This window comes from Musa acuminata, chromosome BXJ2-3 (assembly GCF_036884655.1).
Source record: "Musa acuminata AAA Group cultivar baxijiao chromosome BXJ2-3, Cavendish_Baxijiao_AAA, whole genome shotgun sequence".
NCBI classification, from domain to species: Eukaryota; Viridiplantae; Streptophyta; class Magnoliopsida; order Zingiberales; family Musaceae; genus Musa; species Musa acuminata.
In genome coordinates, this window is record NC_088340.1 from 2,911,864 (window position 1) to 2,928,157 (window position 16,294).

General features: G+C 44.3%; 4 protein-coding genes and 2 non-coding genes across 6 annotated transcripts; 1 reads left to right on the plus strand and 5 right to left on the minus strand.

Moving 5' to 3' along the window:
- Positions 1–1,496: 1,496 nt before the first annotated feature.
- Positions 1,497–1,590, minus strand: TRNAY-GUA (transfer RNA tyrosine (anticodon GUA)). The gene is made up of 2 exons: positions 1,554–1,590; positions 1,497–1,532 (listed from the first exon to the last, which is right to left on the minus strand). It is a non-coding gene; the product is annotated as a tRNA-Tyr (tRNA).
- Positions 1,591–1,789: 199 nt separating this feature from the next.
- Positions 1,790–3,832, minus strand: LOC135606400 (agamous-like MADS-box protein AGL104). The gene is made up of 11 exons (XM_065097421.1): positions 3,599–3,832; positions 3,475–3,528; positions 3,361–3,379; positions 3,211–3,269; positions 3,096–3,123; positions 2,949–3,010; positions 2,765–2,864; positions 2,626–2,682; positions 2,398–2,528; positions 2,142–2,313; positions 1,790–2,050 (listed from the first exon to the last, which is right to left on the minus strand). Exons 1-11 carry the CDS (start codon positions 3,781–3,783, stop codon positions 1,904–1,906), a joined length of 1,014 nt encoding a protein of 337 aa, XP_064953493.1. The 5' UTR covers positions 3,784–3,832; the 3' UTR covers positions 1,790–1,903.
- A 1,913-nt stretch (positions 3,833–5,745) lies between these two features.
- Positions 5,746–7,247, minus strand: LOC135606917 (heavy metal-associated isoprenylated plant protein 23-like). Its single transcript, XM_065098282.1, has 3 exons — positions 6,767–7,247; positions 6,288–6,677; positions 5,746–6,214 (listed from the first exon to the last, which is right to left on the minus strand). The coding sequence occupies exons 2-3, from the start codon at positions 6,436–6,438 to the stop codon at positions 5,916–5,918; spliced, it is 450 nt and encodes a 149-aa protein (XP_064954354.1). The 5' UTR covers positions 6,439–6,677; positions 6,767–7,247; the 3' UTR covers positions 5,746–5,915.
- A 919-nt stretch (positions 7,248–8,166) lies between these two features.
- Positions 8,167–11,140, minus strand: LOC103976937 (pentatricopeptide repeat-containing protein At4g18520, chloroplastic). Its single transcript, XM_009392301.3, has 2 exons — positions 8,797–11,140; positions 8,167–8,661 (listed from the first exon to the last, which is right to left on the minus strand). Exon 1 carries the CDS (start codon positions 11,057–11,059, stop codon positions 9,194–9,196), a length of 1,866 nt encoding a protein of 621 aa, XP_009390576.2. The 5' UTR covers positions 11,060–11,140; the 3' UTR covers positions 8,167–8,661; positions 8,797–9,193.
- Positions 11,141–12,060: 920 nt separating this feature from the next.
- TRNAW-CCA (transfer RNA tryptophan (anticodon CCA)) lies at positions 12,061–12,132 on the minus strand. Its single transcript has one exon. It is a non-coding gene; the product is annotated as a tRNA-Trp (tRNA).
- A 389-nt stretch (positions 12,133–12,521) lies between these two features.
- Positions 12,522–13,527, plus strand: LOC103977345 (protein EPIDERMAL PATTERNING FACTOR 2-like). The gene is made up of 3 exons (XM_018823450.2): positions 12,522–12,786; positions 12,859–12,926; positions 13,034–13,527. Exons 1-3 carry the CDS (start codon positions 12,696–12,698, stop codon positions 13,226–13,228), a joined length of 354 nt encoding a protein of 117 aa, XP_018678995.2. The 5' UTR covers positions 12,522–12,695; the 3' UTR covers positions 13,229–13,527.
- The last annotated feature ends 2,767 nt before the right edge of the window (positions 13,528–16,294 follow it).

The following is a 16,294-nucleotide window of genomic DNA, read 5'->3' on the forward strand; positions in this document are numbered from 1 at the left end:
GCTAATATCTTGTGTCACCACCCCATCTCCCACAAGGGATGCCCTAGTTGAGGGTGTGTGTCCCAGGGTCAGTAATGGATGAAGGAAGACCAAGAAAGATACTGGTACCACCATTCATTCAGTGTAAAATGGAGTTGTAGGATCTAGCTGTCCTGCAAATAATTGATCAAAAGCTGTTGGATTTGTGTTCTTTCTCACTATGTTGTTCTAGCAAGGACTAACACTCTTGTGCAGATTTTTCTCATCAACGGCACTGAGAACAGATATGAGATTATTTCACTGAACGAAGGTGTTTCCCAGCTCATAGAATGCACTAATGACTGCAGAGCCAGTTAACCTATGACCAACTGTTTGGTGGTTCAACTCTCTAGCTTGAAGTCTCAAGCTTTTTAGGGCAGCAAGGTGAATGTGATCTCCTACATGAATCTTTCAACAGGTAGCAATAAATCTTGCATGATGGTAGGAGAAGTGTGGAAATCAAGCAGGGTGATCTTAATGCAAGAAACACTAGCCATGTGGTCCATCAGCTAACCATCATGCATGTCTCAAACAACATGAGCTGTGCTGATTGTGGTCCAGATAGATAGAGAAGATGGTGAGGGGAGATGGGAGGGGTGTGTGATACAGTCAAGGTGTTATTTTTGTATTCTAGTTGGTCCATGGGTTGGTCAATTGTTTCATCAGAATAGATTGATGACCAACCAAAACCAACTGAGAAAGGAGACAGCAGGATGAAACACAATGCCTCTTCTATTTGGTGTAGAGGCAACCAGTGCCGTGCTGATGTGGTGGGCAAACAGGAGCCTCAGGACAAGACTGCTGCCGACCTTCGATGCATGCAACCCTTCTCTGCTCAAAACCATCGAACCAGATGGCCATTAATGCATGACAAAGTGACCCTGTGGAGCCTCCTGCTCCGAAGCCTGAACTACTTGATTGATCTCCATGGTTGATGCAGCTCGAAGCCATCACTCCCTTTTCGTTAACTTGCACTGCTGAATTCCCAATGACAAGGTTTAGGATGAGCTGTGAATCTCAGCAAGGAGTAGCAGCCATGATGCCCTGTCTCAGGCCAACATGCTGTTTGTTAATGCTCAAGACAGATGATGATGCTTGATGATCGATCCCCACATGTTGAGGGTACCTAAAGAATCTTACACCCCAGCAATCTTGTGAGTTGACACAGAAAAATGAAATCTCACTAAAACAGGATTAATATGTTGGAGAGATAGATCTCAAGATTCAGTGTGATAGATAGAAGGGGATGCAAGATGAACCTGGTAAGTTTCTTCTTATGATACCCACACATACATACATGCCTGATAACTAGAAAGATATTGGCGCTACAAACAATACAGGGATGAGAAAAGGCAGATTGATTCCTATGTATATGTCGATTAAGAAGATTAGAACATGATGACATGGGTTTGAAGGTGAGCAGAGTCCAAACAATTGAGACTTGGAGAAGTTACGTGCTAAGCAAAACAAAAATAATATCCGACCTGCCGGATTCGAACCAGCGACCTAAGGATTTAACTGTAAGATTCACCCCACTACAGTCCTCCGCTCTACCAACTGAGCTAAGGTCGGTTTGTTATTCGATGAAGAAGTATAATATATTTATCATCTAAAATATCTTCTTCTGGTTTCTCTAATCCATCAGTTCTTCATTGGATACAGAAGAAAACAACAGTATTCGTGTATATAGAGACTGACAAAGGTCAGCATACGTAGTCTTACTCACTCCTACAAACACAAAGATTGTTTGGATTCCTTGTGGTTCATAGGAAGTTCCTTGGTTACCTGTCTCACGCACCAATCGTATATCTGTAGGCACAGTGGTTGTATATGTTAATGAAATGCGAGCCAATGTTGGAGTTCTCATTCTGCTTGGAAACTGACGTCAACGCACGTTCGCCGGAGCAGCATTGCCGTCGTACGTGTTGGTAGCTGCGCCTCCGTCGTCCACGGGCACGCTCGGGCAGCCGGCCATCCCCTGCACCTGCTCGTGCGGCACCATCGTCGGCAAATCCGCCGGCCCCATCGGGTGCTGCCATGCAACCAAAACAGCGTCGTTTATACTCGGGGTGGGTGGGTCGGCCGGCCGGCCGGCCGGTCGTCCGTCCGTCGAGGAGGCGTACCTGAATCAGCGGGTAGGGCGGTGAGGGAATGAGGGCGGACAGGAACTCCGTGGAGGTGTACCCCTGGTGCCATGATGTATCGTGCTGGTTGCCGACGTGGCATCCAGCCGCGCCGGGGTCCAGCTGCAGGCCCATGCTCTGCGGCGCGATCGAGTCGTAGATCGCGTGTTCCCTGACACATCAGCATGCATCCGCCGTCAAAAGGCGATGCGTGTGTCCATCGCTCATGAGCGAGCAAAACCATTGTGAGTTGTACCTGAGGTCCATCAAAGGATCGGACCCAACGAAGATCTGGTGGCTGGGGTTCGACGCTCCCTCCGGGACCCACTGCACCATCTCGTTCCCGTATGGGTCGGGCAGTCGTTCCTGCTGCGGCTGCAGGTACATCTGAAAAAGAATCGAAGCGTGGCACTTGCTTACATGCAAATATATCGAAGCGTGGGAAGAGATAAATGGGTGTGATGTTGGGCATGCTATTAATTACCTGCATGCTTGTAGTTGAGGGATCATACGGGGACAGATGATTACTCAGCAAATATTCCTGCAAGCGTAATAAATGAGAACCATTACTCCTCGGTAAACATTGCTCGTGAAAGGAAACAGCAAAGGAATGTGGACTGAACCTTTCTTGCCGTAACACGCTGCAATGCTTCCATGACGAACTTCTCGCATGACTCGAGATCAGTGATGGATGTGAAGCTAAGAGGATCAGGTTCAAAAAACCTGTTCATTCGGAAACAGCAAGGGGCCAATTCGATTACTCGGCAAAGGAGTGTGCCGATCAAGATCTTGTGAGTTGGGCAATACCTTAAGCGTTGCTCCATAAGCTGTAGCTGTTGTTGATACCGACAAATCTCCTGTTGAAGCTCCTGCATGTAGATAAGAGATAGGATTCAATCGAGTGGAGTGGAGTGGAGTGGAGAAACAAAAAGAAAGAGAATACGAGTTGTTTACCTCTGCGTTGGAGTTGACCACCCCAGGACTGATTGAATCGGAGAAGACAACTCTGTGTTAGAACGAACCAGCAAGAAGTGAAAGCAAAACAAGGATCACATAGCATGAGAATTACTTGACGAGGGCAGCCGTGTCGTTCTCGCACTTGAGCTTTTTCAATGTGTTAATCACGAACTGCATGGATGGCAAGTGCACAACGCGTACGTGTATTACTCATATGACAGGGAGAAGTATGATAATCTAAGAGAGTTTTGAGATGTCTAACCTCTCGATTCTGGACCACCCTACATGCCAAAGCAAACAAATCAGTCTCATGCTCATCGAGAATGTTAACATGCAGGTAAGGTTTCTCGAAGATCGAAAAGGATTTATGGCTTACCCTCCCCTATCGTTCTCTGGGAGATTCACGTATCTAGCAAGTACGTCTTCGATCCTGAAAGAAAGAAGGAACAAATGTGTTCATGAATTGATATGTGTATTTGGACGTGATCAAAATAGAGGACCTTCTTCGTCCGGAGAAATGGCTGAGGCGTCCGGAGGGGGAGAACATGATGAGAGCGATGTCGATGTCGCACAGGACGGACAGCTCGTAGGCCTTCTTGATGAGGCCATTTCGACGCTTGGAGAAGGTCACCTGGCGATTGGTGTTGTTCTCTATCCTCTTTATCTGGAGCTTAACTCGACCCATGATCCAAGATAATCTGAGACACCAACAAAACAAGGAATTCCCGAGAAGGCCGCACGTCTCCAAGGGTGCCGTGACAGGAAAATAGCCCAGCAAATCAAAAAGAATACCAGAGAGAGAGAGAGAAGAGGGGATGGCTTTGCGAGAGATGTGGCGAGAGGACGAAGGAGAGAGATTTTAGATGCTGTTCTGCCGGGAAGCATTCCTCCCCTACGACAACAACGGCTGGCTTCAAACTGAGAACTTCTCTTTCGCTACCCGTTCGACCGCCACCCTTCTTGCACCACCACTGATTGGAGCAGCAGTAGCCTAAACGGGTCCCAAGTCCCAAGTAAACGAATCCAATCATAGTGCAGGTACATTGGACGAGTAATCCTTCGGTGGTACAATATTATTTCCCTACATTAACAGCTAATATTATTCCTCTCTCCTCTTCCCTAATATAAATAATAAATGGGAATACATTAATTGTAATGAATTATATGTTTTAACTACGTGTATAAGATACATGATATCAATTTTGCCGTAATTTCGATCAAATTTACGAAAGCTATGCACTAACTTCACGCATGCCACTTCCATCACCAAATCATTCAAGATGCTGGCTTCCATCTCTCTCTCTCTCTCTCTCTCTCTCTCTCTCTCTCTATATATATATATATATATAACTCGATCTATTCGATTAATCTCCCTTTTCTGCGCAAAAGATCATGCAACCTGCAACCCATGGATTGATTCCACGGTATTTTCGCAATCTATTTCTAGCTAGACAGCAGCTGGAGAAGCTATAAGAAGCTGCGTTGAGCTCTCTTGTTCGACGTGTTCATAGCAAAGATGGCGACCACAGCACGCTTGTCTGGTGCTATTGCTGTTCTCGTCGTTCTCGGGAGCCTCTGTGGTCTTAGTCAACGTAAGTAGGCATGCTTCGGCTGTGAGCATCTGCCACCGCGTCGTTCTCCGTTCGATGAGCTTTCTTCCTTGTTTGCCTTTTTCTGCAGAGGTGGTAGCGGAAGAAGTTCATAGGCTGGACGGTCAGCGCTCGGTTGTGGTCTCCGCGGACGAAGAGAAGGGGACCAAAATAGTCATCATTCCATGCGTGAAAGAGTGCACTAAGAATGGCGAATATTGCTACTGTTGCATAGCTGCCAAAGACCCACAGTGTTATCAGCAACTGGTGCAGTGTCAAGCGAACTGCGAAAGGTGCGATCCCAAGTGTCCTCCCGCACCGCCGTCGTTGGAGACGCGTCCATGACGAACCCTAGACTCTGTTACTCTGAGGGCCTTTGCTTTGGTCGATTCTGCTGTGTTAGCAACAGTTATGACAATAAAAGCAGTAACGTTTTTAGTTTTGATAGCAGATAAGATTTTCTAACTATACGAGGAAATCTCTTACTCTGTTGAGAGGATTTCCTCAACTATACGAGGAAATCTGAAAAATCCTCCATCCTAATATGTATAAATAAGAGGAACATATTATCTTCAATAAAATTTCTTCAATAATTATTCTTATCTTCTAAGTTTTCCATCATGGTATCAGAGTCATTTGCCTAGAACAACTCTCTTCTCGTTGTTCTCTCCTCCTTGGCGCAACTGTCTTCTCCACTGCCACTTTGCTCACTAGTACTGTCCTACCTTTCTTCCTTTGCTGTAGCTATTGTAGCATCGTTGCAGCTTCCTTCTCTGCTATACCTCTATTGTAGCTCAACTTCCTCCCGGTTTTTTTCGAGGATTTAGAATGGTTGTTAGCTTCTCCTTTCCGCCCTTAACGATGCTTAAGGGTCTTTATGAATTGTGTTTGTTCTAAGATGCTTGTTCTAAGTAGACTGGTACGTGTTCCGAGAGTACACCTGCATCCGTTACTGTCTTCATGTCTGCTTCGAAGATAGCAACGTACATGATTCTCGCGTGCATGCATGTGAAGACAGATTTCAGTCGCAGAACCCAATGAATTCTTGGCCACCAACAAAATGGAAAATATTCTATATATACTCCACCCTCACTGCGATCAAGAAAGCAAACGAAGGAGAAAAAGATGACAATCTAAACGGAGAACGCAGGCGGCAGATCTGAAGCTGAAATCAGTCACTATGTCTGCTCTGCAACCCTATGGATGCGAGTGCAAGTGATCCCCACAGCTACATAATGGAGCAGGCATTCGGGTTGTCATCGCTGAATAGAGAGGTAAGCTGGTCCTCCGGCCTGACCACTTGGCTGGAGACTGCAATGACCTCCATATTCCTGACATACCCAGGGGGTGCCTTCTTGTCGTAGGTTGGGGCAACGTACGGGTGGGCAACCAGGTTGTAAGGAACGTAAGGCCAGAGCTCAGCCTTCTTCCCGGTGGATTGAACCCTCTTGATCACCTTGTGTGGCTCAACATAGCCCGTCACCGTCACCTTGTATTGCTTTCTGTTGATGTCCACCGACTGCACTCCTGGCAAGGACGGTGAGAACTGCATTAGAACATTGGTCGCACAGACAACCATCGGAGGAGAAGAAGATCGAACCTCTCATGGTGGAGAGCGCATTTCTAACTTTCAGCTCACAGCCCTCGCAGTCCATCCTGACCTTGAGCTCCACCGTCTGAAACTGCTTCCTCTTCTTGTGCCTGCGGCCACTTCCCAGAAAGTTGGAGAAGCATTCCAGGGTGCCTCCCATGGTGCTTCTTTACAGCTGCTAGTGGGAGGCAGAGAGGTACCAAGAGCTTAAAGGAAAAGCTGGAATGGATGGTGATGAAAGAAAGCTTTGGGAGCTGTTGTATATTTGATCGGGAAAATGGAAAGACAGGCTGCTGTTTTGCCTCCCGGCAATCACAAAGAAGGTCCCTGAAAAGGACCGGACACAGGTCTTCCTCGAAACGGAAACCACAAGCCACCAAACTACACTTGACGTGATCTCTAGGCAGCAGAGGAGAAAAGATCGAGCTCGATGAGTGGCGTCACCAGAAAAATAGCCGAAGAAGAAGAAGGAGAAGAAAAGAGAGAACCTCAACAAGATAGTTCACACGGCTAGCTCTTGATGTTGGTTCGTCCTCAGAGGACAAAGGAAGCTGCGATAGATGCCTTTCCTTGGCTGCAAGTTTGTTTCACATCGGCCCCTCCTTATATAGGCACCACCCACCGAAAAGACTCCTCTCACCAACCATAGGTTCCACTGCAACAGTGCACGCACAGTGAGTTTATTCTTGGGTTTGTGACCCTCCGTGACAGTGGAGATCCTCCGTCGTTTAGCTACAAGAAAGCTCTTGGAACTGTAAAAACCCTCGGAAGAATTCATCCAAAAGCACCCCCTCCCCATGCCCTGCATAGAAAACAGAAGGTAATAGCCGTGTGGTCCTTGCCAAGGACCATGTGGTTGCTCTGCGTCCATGCCATCAGCTCTCCGGAAGGTGACTGCTGCCCAACGCCTGTCGTTGTTTGTCTGATGGCACCTTTCCCTCAGGTCTTCGAAGCATGGAATTTTCCATGTCCATACATCATCATAGAAGTAGGGAGTGGATTTGTCAGTGTAAGCTGTCGACAAGCTGCCATGGCAGGCAACGATGTTCTGTAAACATATTGAACCACATCTCTCTGGTCGTGCAGAAACTTCAGGGAAACCAAGTGCTCTGGATCATTTGTGTAGGCATCATGTCATATGTAATTAAATATCTCGGTCACTGGAGATCTCCTGCTGCAATTCTTCTGATGCATTGACTGTTGCCTGTACCATTTTGCTGTGTGCAGGTGCTTTCGCTGTGCGCTTTCAGTGTGCAGAGTTTTGACCATACGCGAACGAGTGGAAGATTCTCAAAGCAGAGGCCAGAAAGCTGGGCTCACGAGAAAGGTGGCATCACCATTAATGGATTAAGAATATAATGTCGCCACCTTTTGCTTTGACTCGGGGCTTTCTTGATCTCCTCACAAAAGATTTCGGCAAGATGCCACACGCTGCATCTAGTTCAATCTTTCTTTGATGCATGAAAGCCTTCGTCTTCAAGGAAGTTGTTCCAGCTGCGTCCAACGCCGGCCACAAGTTGTGGTTCTTCCTAAAGCTTGGAATATTAGAACATGGCCTTAAACTCCTTCGCTTCATCTTCTACTAGCACTTGAAATGCTTTCTTTCTGTCAAATTATCGACAGATGGTGAGGTGAAATGATCTCCTTCACGACAGGAGCATTATAAAAGCAGCAACAGAGTCGAAAGCTCATGGCAACTCATTCATAGCTGTCGAAGAACATTGCAACTGAATGCCTGCGGAAACCATGGCTGCTAAGTTGACGAGAACATGGCCTTGGACGCGGAGACACAAGGCACAAAGCTATAAGATGGACCTCACACCACAGGTGGTAGGCCTCTGTATGATTCAATCATTGAACGGCAAATGCAATCATTGATACTGCCATCTCACAGCAAACTGATTTCATATCTCACAATTCAGGTAGAAAGATTACATTAGGAAACCTGAACCATGTAATAAAAGAATGAAGAGACGAATGCCTGATGAGACAGGAGATTAGTGGCATGGATATGACCCATCTACAATGAAATAATTTCATACACCTCAATAGATCTGCAAAACTCATGACATATAGTTCTTGGTTCATGATATTATACTCATTAGAGATATCTCCTCAGTCTTCTGTCCTCAGGAATTCACACTGTTCCAGTGCATCCATGAAACTTCTACTGACTGTTGCTGCTTGCTGCAGTACCTCTTGATCTTTCTATTCTCAACCTGTCTTGCTCTTTTTCTTTTCTGGAAGTTTCCTGGCTTGATTTTAAGGATTTCACACCTTATAGAAGAAGATTTGCAACCCAAAATTTTGACTAGGGACGGTAGCATCAACTCAGGTAAAGTTCATTCAGCATCCCAAGAGCACCTATTGTTATGTTGCCTTTCTGAAATGCATAATAGCCGGTACATCACCATCCAGAGAGAAGCAAAAGATTGATGCTAAATGTGAACATGCATGTTTTTGCTAAAAGAATTATATTCAAATGGAATGGCATTCGGATTACAAAAGCTTGTATCACCCGAATATCAAGTCTCTGAGGAACATCAAGATCACGGCACTTGCATCTCCTACTCTGATCGTAGTTCCAGAATAAAAACTTGTACTGTTTCATGTACACATTTTTCATGAAAACAAAGCTTCCTGTAGTTAGCTGGATCCTCAAACATGATAAACAATTACACAATATGCTATATCAAGACCTGGAGTACCGCAAGATCTGGTTCGACTTGATGTCGTCTCCTTGCCCCAGCTTGCATGGATAACCAGTCAGTGCATCTCTGGGTATTCAACATCATAATGTTGTGCCAAAATGATTCCGAGATACTTTCTGCACATGCACTCTATCCTTTCACAGAGAGCCATCATGTTTCTTATGATTGTGCAGCTTCTCGTGGCATTCTCAGCTACACGGAAAATCAACTTGACACTATGCAAGAAGTTGGAGGGCTTTCTAATTGCCACTTGACATCTCCACATGCGCCAAAAACTGTCGCAAGGACATAGTCATCTATGTATAATCCCTCTTCTTGCATTCGGTACATAAACTTTAAAGCTTCCTGGCAAAGCCCGTTTTTAGCATAACCTATGACCATCATCTTCCAAGAAACCAGATTCCGTTCTTGCATGGTATCAAAGACTCTCAAAGCATCTGAAGTGCAGCCACACCTCATGTACATATCAATCAGTGCACTGCCCACAAACACATTTGACAGACTGCTGGTCTTACTCACACAGGCATGGAGCCATTTACCAGAAGTGATAGCTTCCAGCTTCGAACAGGCTTTTAAAGCAGAAGAATAAGTGAAGGGGTTTGGTTCCACACCTTCCAATAACATATCATTCAAGAATTCCAGTGCCTCTGAGCCATGGCCAAGACTGGTGAGACCCGAGATAATTGCAGTCCATGAAATGACATCTTTTGCTGGCATAGCTTCTAAAACTCTTGCAGCGTAAGCATACTCCCCGTATTTACAATAGAACCAAATGAGCGTGCTCCCAATGTGAATGTTTCCAATGTCGGAATTCTTTATTATCTGTGCATGAACTTCTTTTCCAAGACATAAAGATCCTATGGAACCACAAGCACTAAGAATACTAACGACGGTAAGATTGTTAGCAAATACACGGCGCCTCTTCATCCTTCGAAATAAAAGAATGGCCTCCTCTCCGAGGCCACAACGTGAATAACCAGATATTAACGAAGTCCATGTGATTGTGTTTCTCTTCGGCATCATATCGAAGACTGTTCTAGCATCCAACACCTCATCACACCTTGCATACATGTTAACCAGAGAACTCCCAACATACACATCTTCTTTGAACTTTTTCTTCACTATAGCACCATGCAGCTGCTTCCCAAACCTCAACTCCTTCAGTTCTCCACAAGCCTTCAGGATACTACAAACAGTGAACTCATTTGGAGAAAAACCCAGGTGCTGCATCTCCTGAAACATCGACAATGCTTCATATCCATGCCCACGTTGCACGTGAGCCGTGATCATGGTAGTCCAAGTAACAACATCCTTGGAGGACATCCTAGCAAACACTCTAGAAGAACAGAGAAGATCACCGCACTCTGCATAAAAGTACACGAGTGCGCTGTCTACAATCTTGTTGCTCCAATTCCCTTTGACAACACAAGAATGAATCTGTCTCCCAAGTTCAAATTCCAATAAATTACCACATGACTTCAACAAGCAAACATACGTCAAGCTATTAGCCTCGACATGGCTTTCGATCAGTGCCTCGAACAGACGCAGAACTTCGTCGTCAAGGCCCATCTTAAGACACCCACTGATCATGGCCGTCCAAGAAACGACATTCCTTTTGGGCATTCCATCGAACAGCTTCCTGGCTGCGACCAGCTCACGGAATCTCACGTAAGCACTAATCAGGTTGTTAACGACGAACGTAACAGAGGCATCGGACGACCTGACGGCGGCCGCGTGCAAGCACTTGACAGCCTTCAAGTTGGAGCACGAGAGGAGGAGGGAAGAAAGCGTTCCGTGATCGAACCTGCGAACGACGGCGGCACCCCGCGAGCTGTCATCTGGGTCACGGGCGGCGGAATAAAAAGAGTCGGGGATTGGTTCGACGTCGGCGGCAAAAGAAGGGATTTCGGTGAGAAGACGTAACGATTTAGGCGGCAAGCTGTGCCGGCTACTCCTCTGAGAGGCGCTGCAACTTGCTGTGCGCTTGGTGGGGAGAAGAGGGTGCGGGTGGAGGAGGATGTGATAAGGTTGGAACAGAGGGATTTCTAGGGAGGGAGGTGACAGCAGCATCGCTGGCGGGGTTTGCTCCAACACAAATATGGCGCTCAACGGAGGAGAGTATTGGGAAGCGAAAAGAAGGATACACTACAACCGAACAAAACGAAGGCACAACATATATATATATATATATATATATATATATATATATATATATATATATAAGGATTTGACAGTTTCTTTAACGGGCTTAATCCAGTCCAGCCCAGCCCAGCCCAGCCCAGCCCATCGATCTCTCGAGAACGCGTCCACGTCTCCGTGTCTAATCCAACTGAAACTTGTGCTGACTTTATTTGCCAGGTCACCAATCAGGTTCGAATGCCACCGTCATCGTCTCGATCTCTCGATACGTTTCCACCGCCATCCTCTCCGCGGCTCGCAACTTTACCTTCTCCATCGGCCCGCAACCATGTTGTCCGTGCTTGTGGATGTCGTCTTCTTGGTGTTGCTGCTGAGACTGCTGGTTCTTCTCTTCTCCATGCGGTTCCTGCACCTGCTGCTGCTTTACCTGCTGATCTGCCTGGTGTCCATGATGGCTTCCGCCTCGTTTCCCCTGAAGTAGGCAGGACCTCCGTTTCCAGATGCTGATGATTCTGCAGAGAGACAGAGAGAGAGGGAGTGAGTGAAGGTAGGCTGATGAGACATCTGCCCTCTTTGTTGTTTAATGCTTAGCATGCCGTCTCTGTGGCTGTTGTCAGTGGGAAACGCTCCATTTATGGTCGTTTATTCTGAATGAATTCTCAATACACGATCTATAGTTTATCACTCGAGCTGTGGCATAGACGATTTGAGATCATCAAAGTTATGATCTGCTAGTGAGGCGAGGCGTAACATCGAACACTCGACAGCAAATAAGTTATGGTCCATCAAAAACAATCTCTTCTTCCATCTAAGACACCAACTGCAGTCTTCAAATGAACTGCATGTCGAGTACATCATCAAAATAAGCTCGATCTCCCCCAAAAGAAATCTCCAACGAAAACCCACAGCCAAAAAAATTAGAATCCGGGAATTGAACCCGACGTGAATCGAACACGCAACCTTCTGATCTGGAGTCAGACGCGCTACCATTGCGCCACGGATCCTTCGGTGAAAGAAATGTCAATCTTTCTTTATTTATAATATAATCATCATATTTCTCGATAAATATGAAATCATCATATAAAACATTTTAGATTTTCCAGGAAAAACGTACGATACTTTTATGGAATGTATCAGATGACCCAATCATATCAAACATATCTCATGTACTGAGTCCTTCATTCACGCCAACACCTGAGCTCATCTCACTCCATTAACTACATTAACTGCAAACCTTTCGTTGGCCCCATTTCAATCCACTTCCAAACGATAGCATTTAACTCATCATATCTCATCCTCGGGCCACACATGAAGAAGATGCAACAGAGCCTTCCGCTCATATGGCAGTGCCATTTATGAGGGCCTGCCTTCGCATCCAACACGCACCCGCCATTTTCGCCTCTCTTGCCATGTGAAAGCTTCTGATGATCCATCGTGGATCATGTGAAGAACGTCAAGATCACAGTCACCAGTCATTCAAGTCCCTTCCCGGTTGTGTCTTGATTCAGAGCTTATATGATACCGCTCTCCTGATGTCTCATTGACTCACTCCATCGCAATCGCTGGCATGAAGAAGCGCACTCCATCTTGGGGGGTGTGCCTTCTCGGTGCTCTCTTCTTGCTCTCGACCGTGTGCGCAGGACTACGGCCGAATCCAGGTAAAGCGTCGCAGGCTGCTCTATTCTTCTTCGCGTTCTTCCTCTGGTTAGAGACCGTGTTGCTTTCCGCAGATGCCATGACGGCGGCCTCCGATGACAGAGACAACCGAAGAAAAGCACAAGATGATCTGATATCGAAGGTATCATGCCTGCCGTAATGTCCACTGTCTCCCTCTCTGTTTGTTGGCATTTGGTGCTTCCGCAGAGAGATCTAATGGTGACGATGTTGTTCATGGTTGGCACGCAGGAAACCGGAGCAGATGGGATCCTCAAAGGACTCTACGCGACGGGTTCGAGCTTGCCGGACTGCTCGCACGCATGCGGGCCGTGCGTCCCGTGCAAAAGGGTGATGGTGATCTTCAAGTGCTCTCTCGCCGAGTCCTGCCCCGTCGGCTACCGATGCACCTGCGACGGCAAATACTACCATGTTCCTTCCAACTGATCGACACACACAGCTCTCCATGAATCCCCCATCTGCGCGGTGTAGCCAAGCTTCTCCGATGAACCCTGAGACATTGGCGGAGTAGGAATTCCAGATGCATGTCTCTGCTCTTCCATGTTGGTGTCTACATATGGAGCGTCGTGTAGCCTTCAGTACAAGATTCAGATATGAAGGACCAAAAGTATACATGCACTGTACTGCGTAATCTTCGCCAATGAGAACGGATCTGTTAGCGTCGAGGCCACTCTGCGTCTGTGCAAGTTGCTGTATTATTCTAAACAAGAACAAGAAATCGAATGCTTGAAGCGAAGCTGCTGCAGTCATTGAATCATCAGAAACGCTCCATCGATTGGTAGGATCAATAGCTATTTCGATCCGGCTTAAATACGAGACTTTTTACAGCATTCTCACCACGACTTTCGTACAGAACATAAATATTAGACTTTTTACAGCATTCTCACATTAGTTGGGGAGGATGGAAACCAAGGATTCATAAGTCGTCAGGTCTCTTTTATCTTTAAATGTACTTTTTAGAGTTCACATGTTTCGAAAAAGTCTATGCATCAATGACCAATTGATCAAATGATATCTTATCATATTAGCGCTATGGTTGGTCCGCTAGGTCTCCCTTACCTTAGGTATTTCTTAAAGCTCACATACTTCGAAAGAATAAAATCGTTTACATGTTCATATATAAGAGACCAGAGTAGATCAACTTGAATTGATGGGATAGAATTGATAGAATATTTATATGTTGATTTTATAAATTATCTTGATAGTAGTAAGTCCACTTTATATTATATATTCATGTTAGTTAAAGTACTATTTTTATAAAAGAGCACAAAGCAATCACTTATTACATCATAAATAATAAAAGATAAATTTATGATATATTTTGAGATTATAAATCAAGTTTTATGATTATAGAATTTAATCTAAAAACTTAGTGTGGTCGATTGAATTATCATATCGTTGAAGATATTTTATAATAACACAATGACAATTTTTTTTCTAAGAATGATAATTATTTTAATTGTTCAAAGCACGTCGAAATAAAGTATATATTGTTAGAGAAAGGTCTAAAAACAACAAAGTGTTAGTTGAAACCTTAAGCACCACCTTAATGATTACTGATCAATTTACTAAAGTTTTATAATCTAAAGTATTTAAATAATATATTTTTAAAATGAGATTTGTGAGCAAAGTCATAAAGGATATGATTGATAATTTTTTCTACTTAATTAAAGTTATTTATTTATGTTATCATATTTATATTTATTTTATGATATGCTAATAGGATTGTCTTAACAATATAAATTACATAGGTCGTTATGAATTATATTAGGAAATGTTAATAGTATTATGATATATAAAGGAGAGTATAACATTGATGTCATATAACCATTACGTATTGGTAGTTGGATTTCACATAGTATTATTATACCTATTAGCTTATTTTAAAATCTATGATCATGTATAAAATATTTTTTAAAAATTTTAAAATCTAATTAAATAAAATTATTTTCAAATAAAATTTTATTTTATTTATTTTAATTTTAAATTTCTTTTTAAATTAATGGTCCAAGTGAAAGTGTTAAATTATTTGGCTCTGTCAAATTATATAAGATATATTATAGATTTGAATATATTCGATGATAATTATTAGTTAATAGAAAGAAAGTTTAATTATGATAAAATTATTTAATAGATAATATTAATTATTTAAGAGATAATCTTAATAAGAGATATTCTTCTAATTAACATTCTAAACTCTTTACTCTTATTTATTAAAAAAATTTCCGAAACAAGAGATTATAGGTTTATTCTTAATCTCTAATGTATTGCATATAACGATCCTCTAAATGATGATGTTCTTGTAGATCAGTTAAAGATTTTCTAGATAACATCAAAAATAAATATCATAAATTTAATTTATCATTATTTGATCTTAGATATTAAAATTTTTATGTAATAATAATAAAATCATGATTTTGATAGTTACATGTTCTTGCTTGCGCTATATTGCCGAGGTGCAAGACACCAACTTCGCCGGAGAAGCTGGGTCAATGCCGTCGAAGGGTTTCGAGGCTGGGTCGCGTTCTTTGTCGGAGAAGCTACAAGAGGTGATCAACGTATTCGACCATGAATAATCTGCTCGGTTGTGGAAGCCCTGTCGCCGCCATCGCTCGACAGTTTTGATCACCGCGATCGAGAGCAAGCACACAAAATCTAGACGATTTTGCGCTGCTCCAAATTTTTTTCTGGGTCAGTTCAGCTTCCGGTCATCGCGCGATCACACACCGGCATGCGTTCTTTAACTCAAAATTCTGGTCACCTCCGTTTATACCAAGGATGCGGAAGTGGGGCGTTTTTGGCCCAGTTGATCGTCCTGGTCACCGTCGTACGCGGTAAAGCTCATGGGAACGAGCGCTTGATTCGATAGTCCGGTCACCAAGGTGACACTAAGAAACCACAATTTGGACGATTTTACACCGGTTAAAGTTTTTTGGGCCACCTTATCATCGGTTTAATGTGCGGTAAGCTCACTGACATTTCTTCCTTGCGATTCTGATCACCGCCATATCTTCCTTGAAATTTGTTTTGGTATCATCAGTTTATAATGCTGTAAGCTCACCGACGTAGGATTCTGATTCCACATTCTGGTCACCGGTAGTGAGTCTAAGAAACCAAAATTTGGACGATTTTACACCGTTTAAATTTTTTTTGGGCCACCTTATCATCCGTTTAACATGCGGTAAGCTCACCGGATTTCTTCCTTAGGATTCTGATTACCGACACCACGTGACAACTGCGTGCGCTGCCGTGTCTTCTTTACGTCTTCCTGACGGCACGTACGACGCATGATGTGTTCTCGTTCACACGCTGCGTCCTCTCCGAGTTGGCCGCCATGGCGAACAGGTAGACTTCGTGAACCCTTCCCCAGGAAAAGGATGGTCATCACATTGCAGGAACTCTGTTGCCATTGCGAGTACAACGATAAGTTCTCGTTGTCTTTTTGACTCGACGAGATCGATCTGTGACGTCCGAGCGTCGATCCGTCAGCTT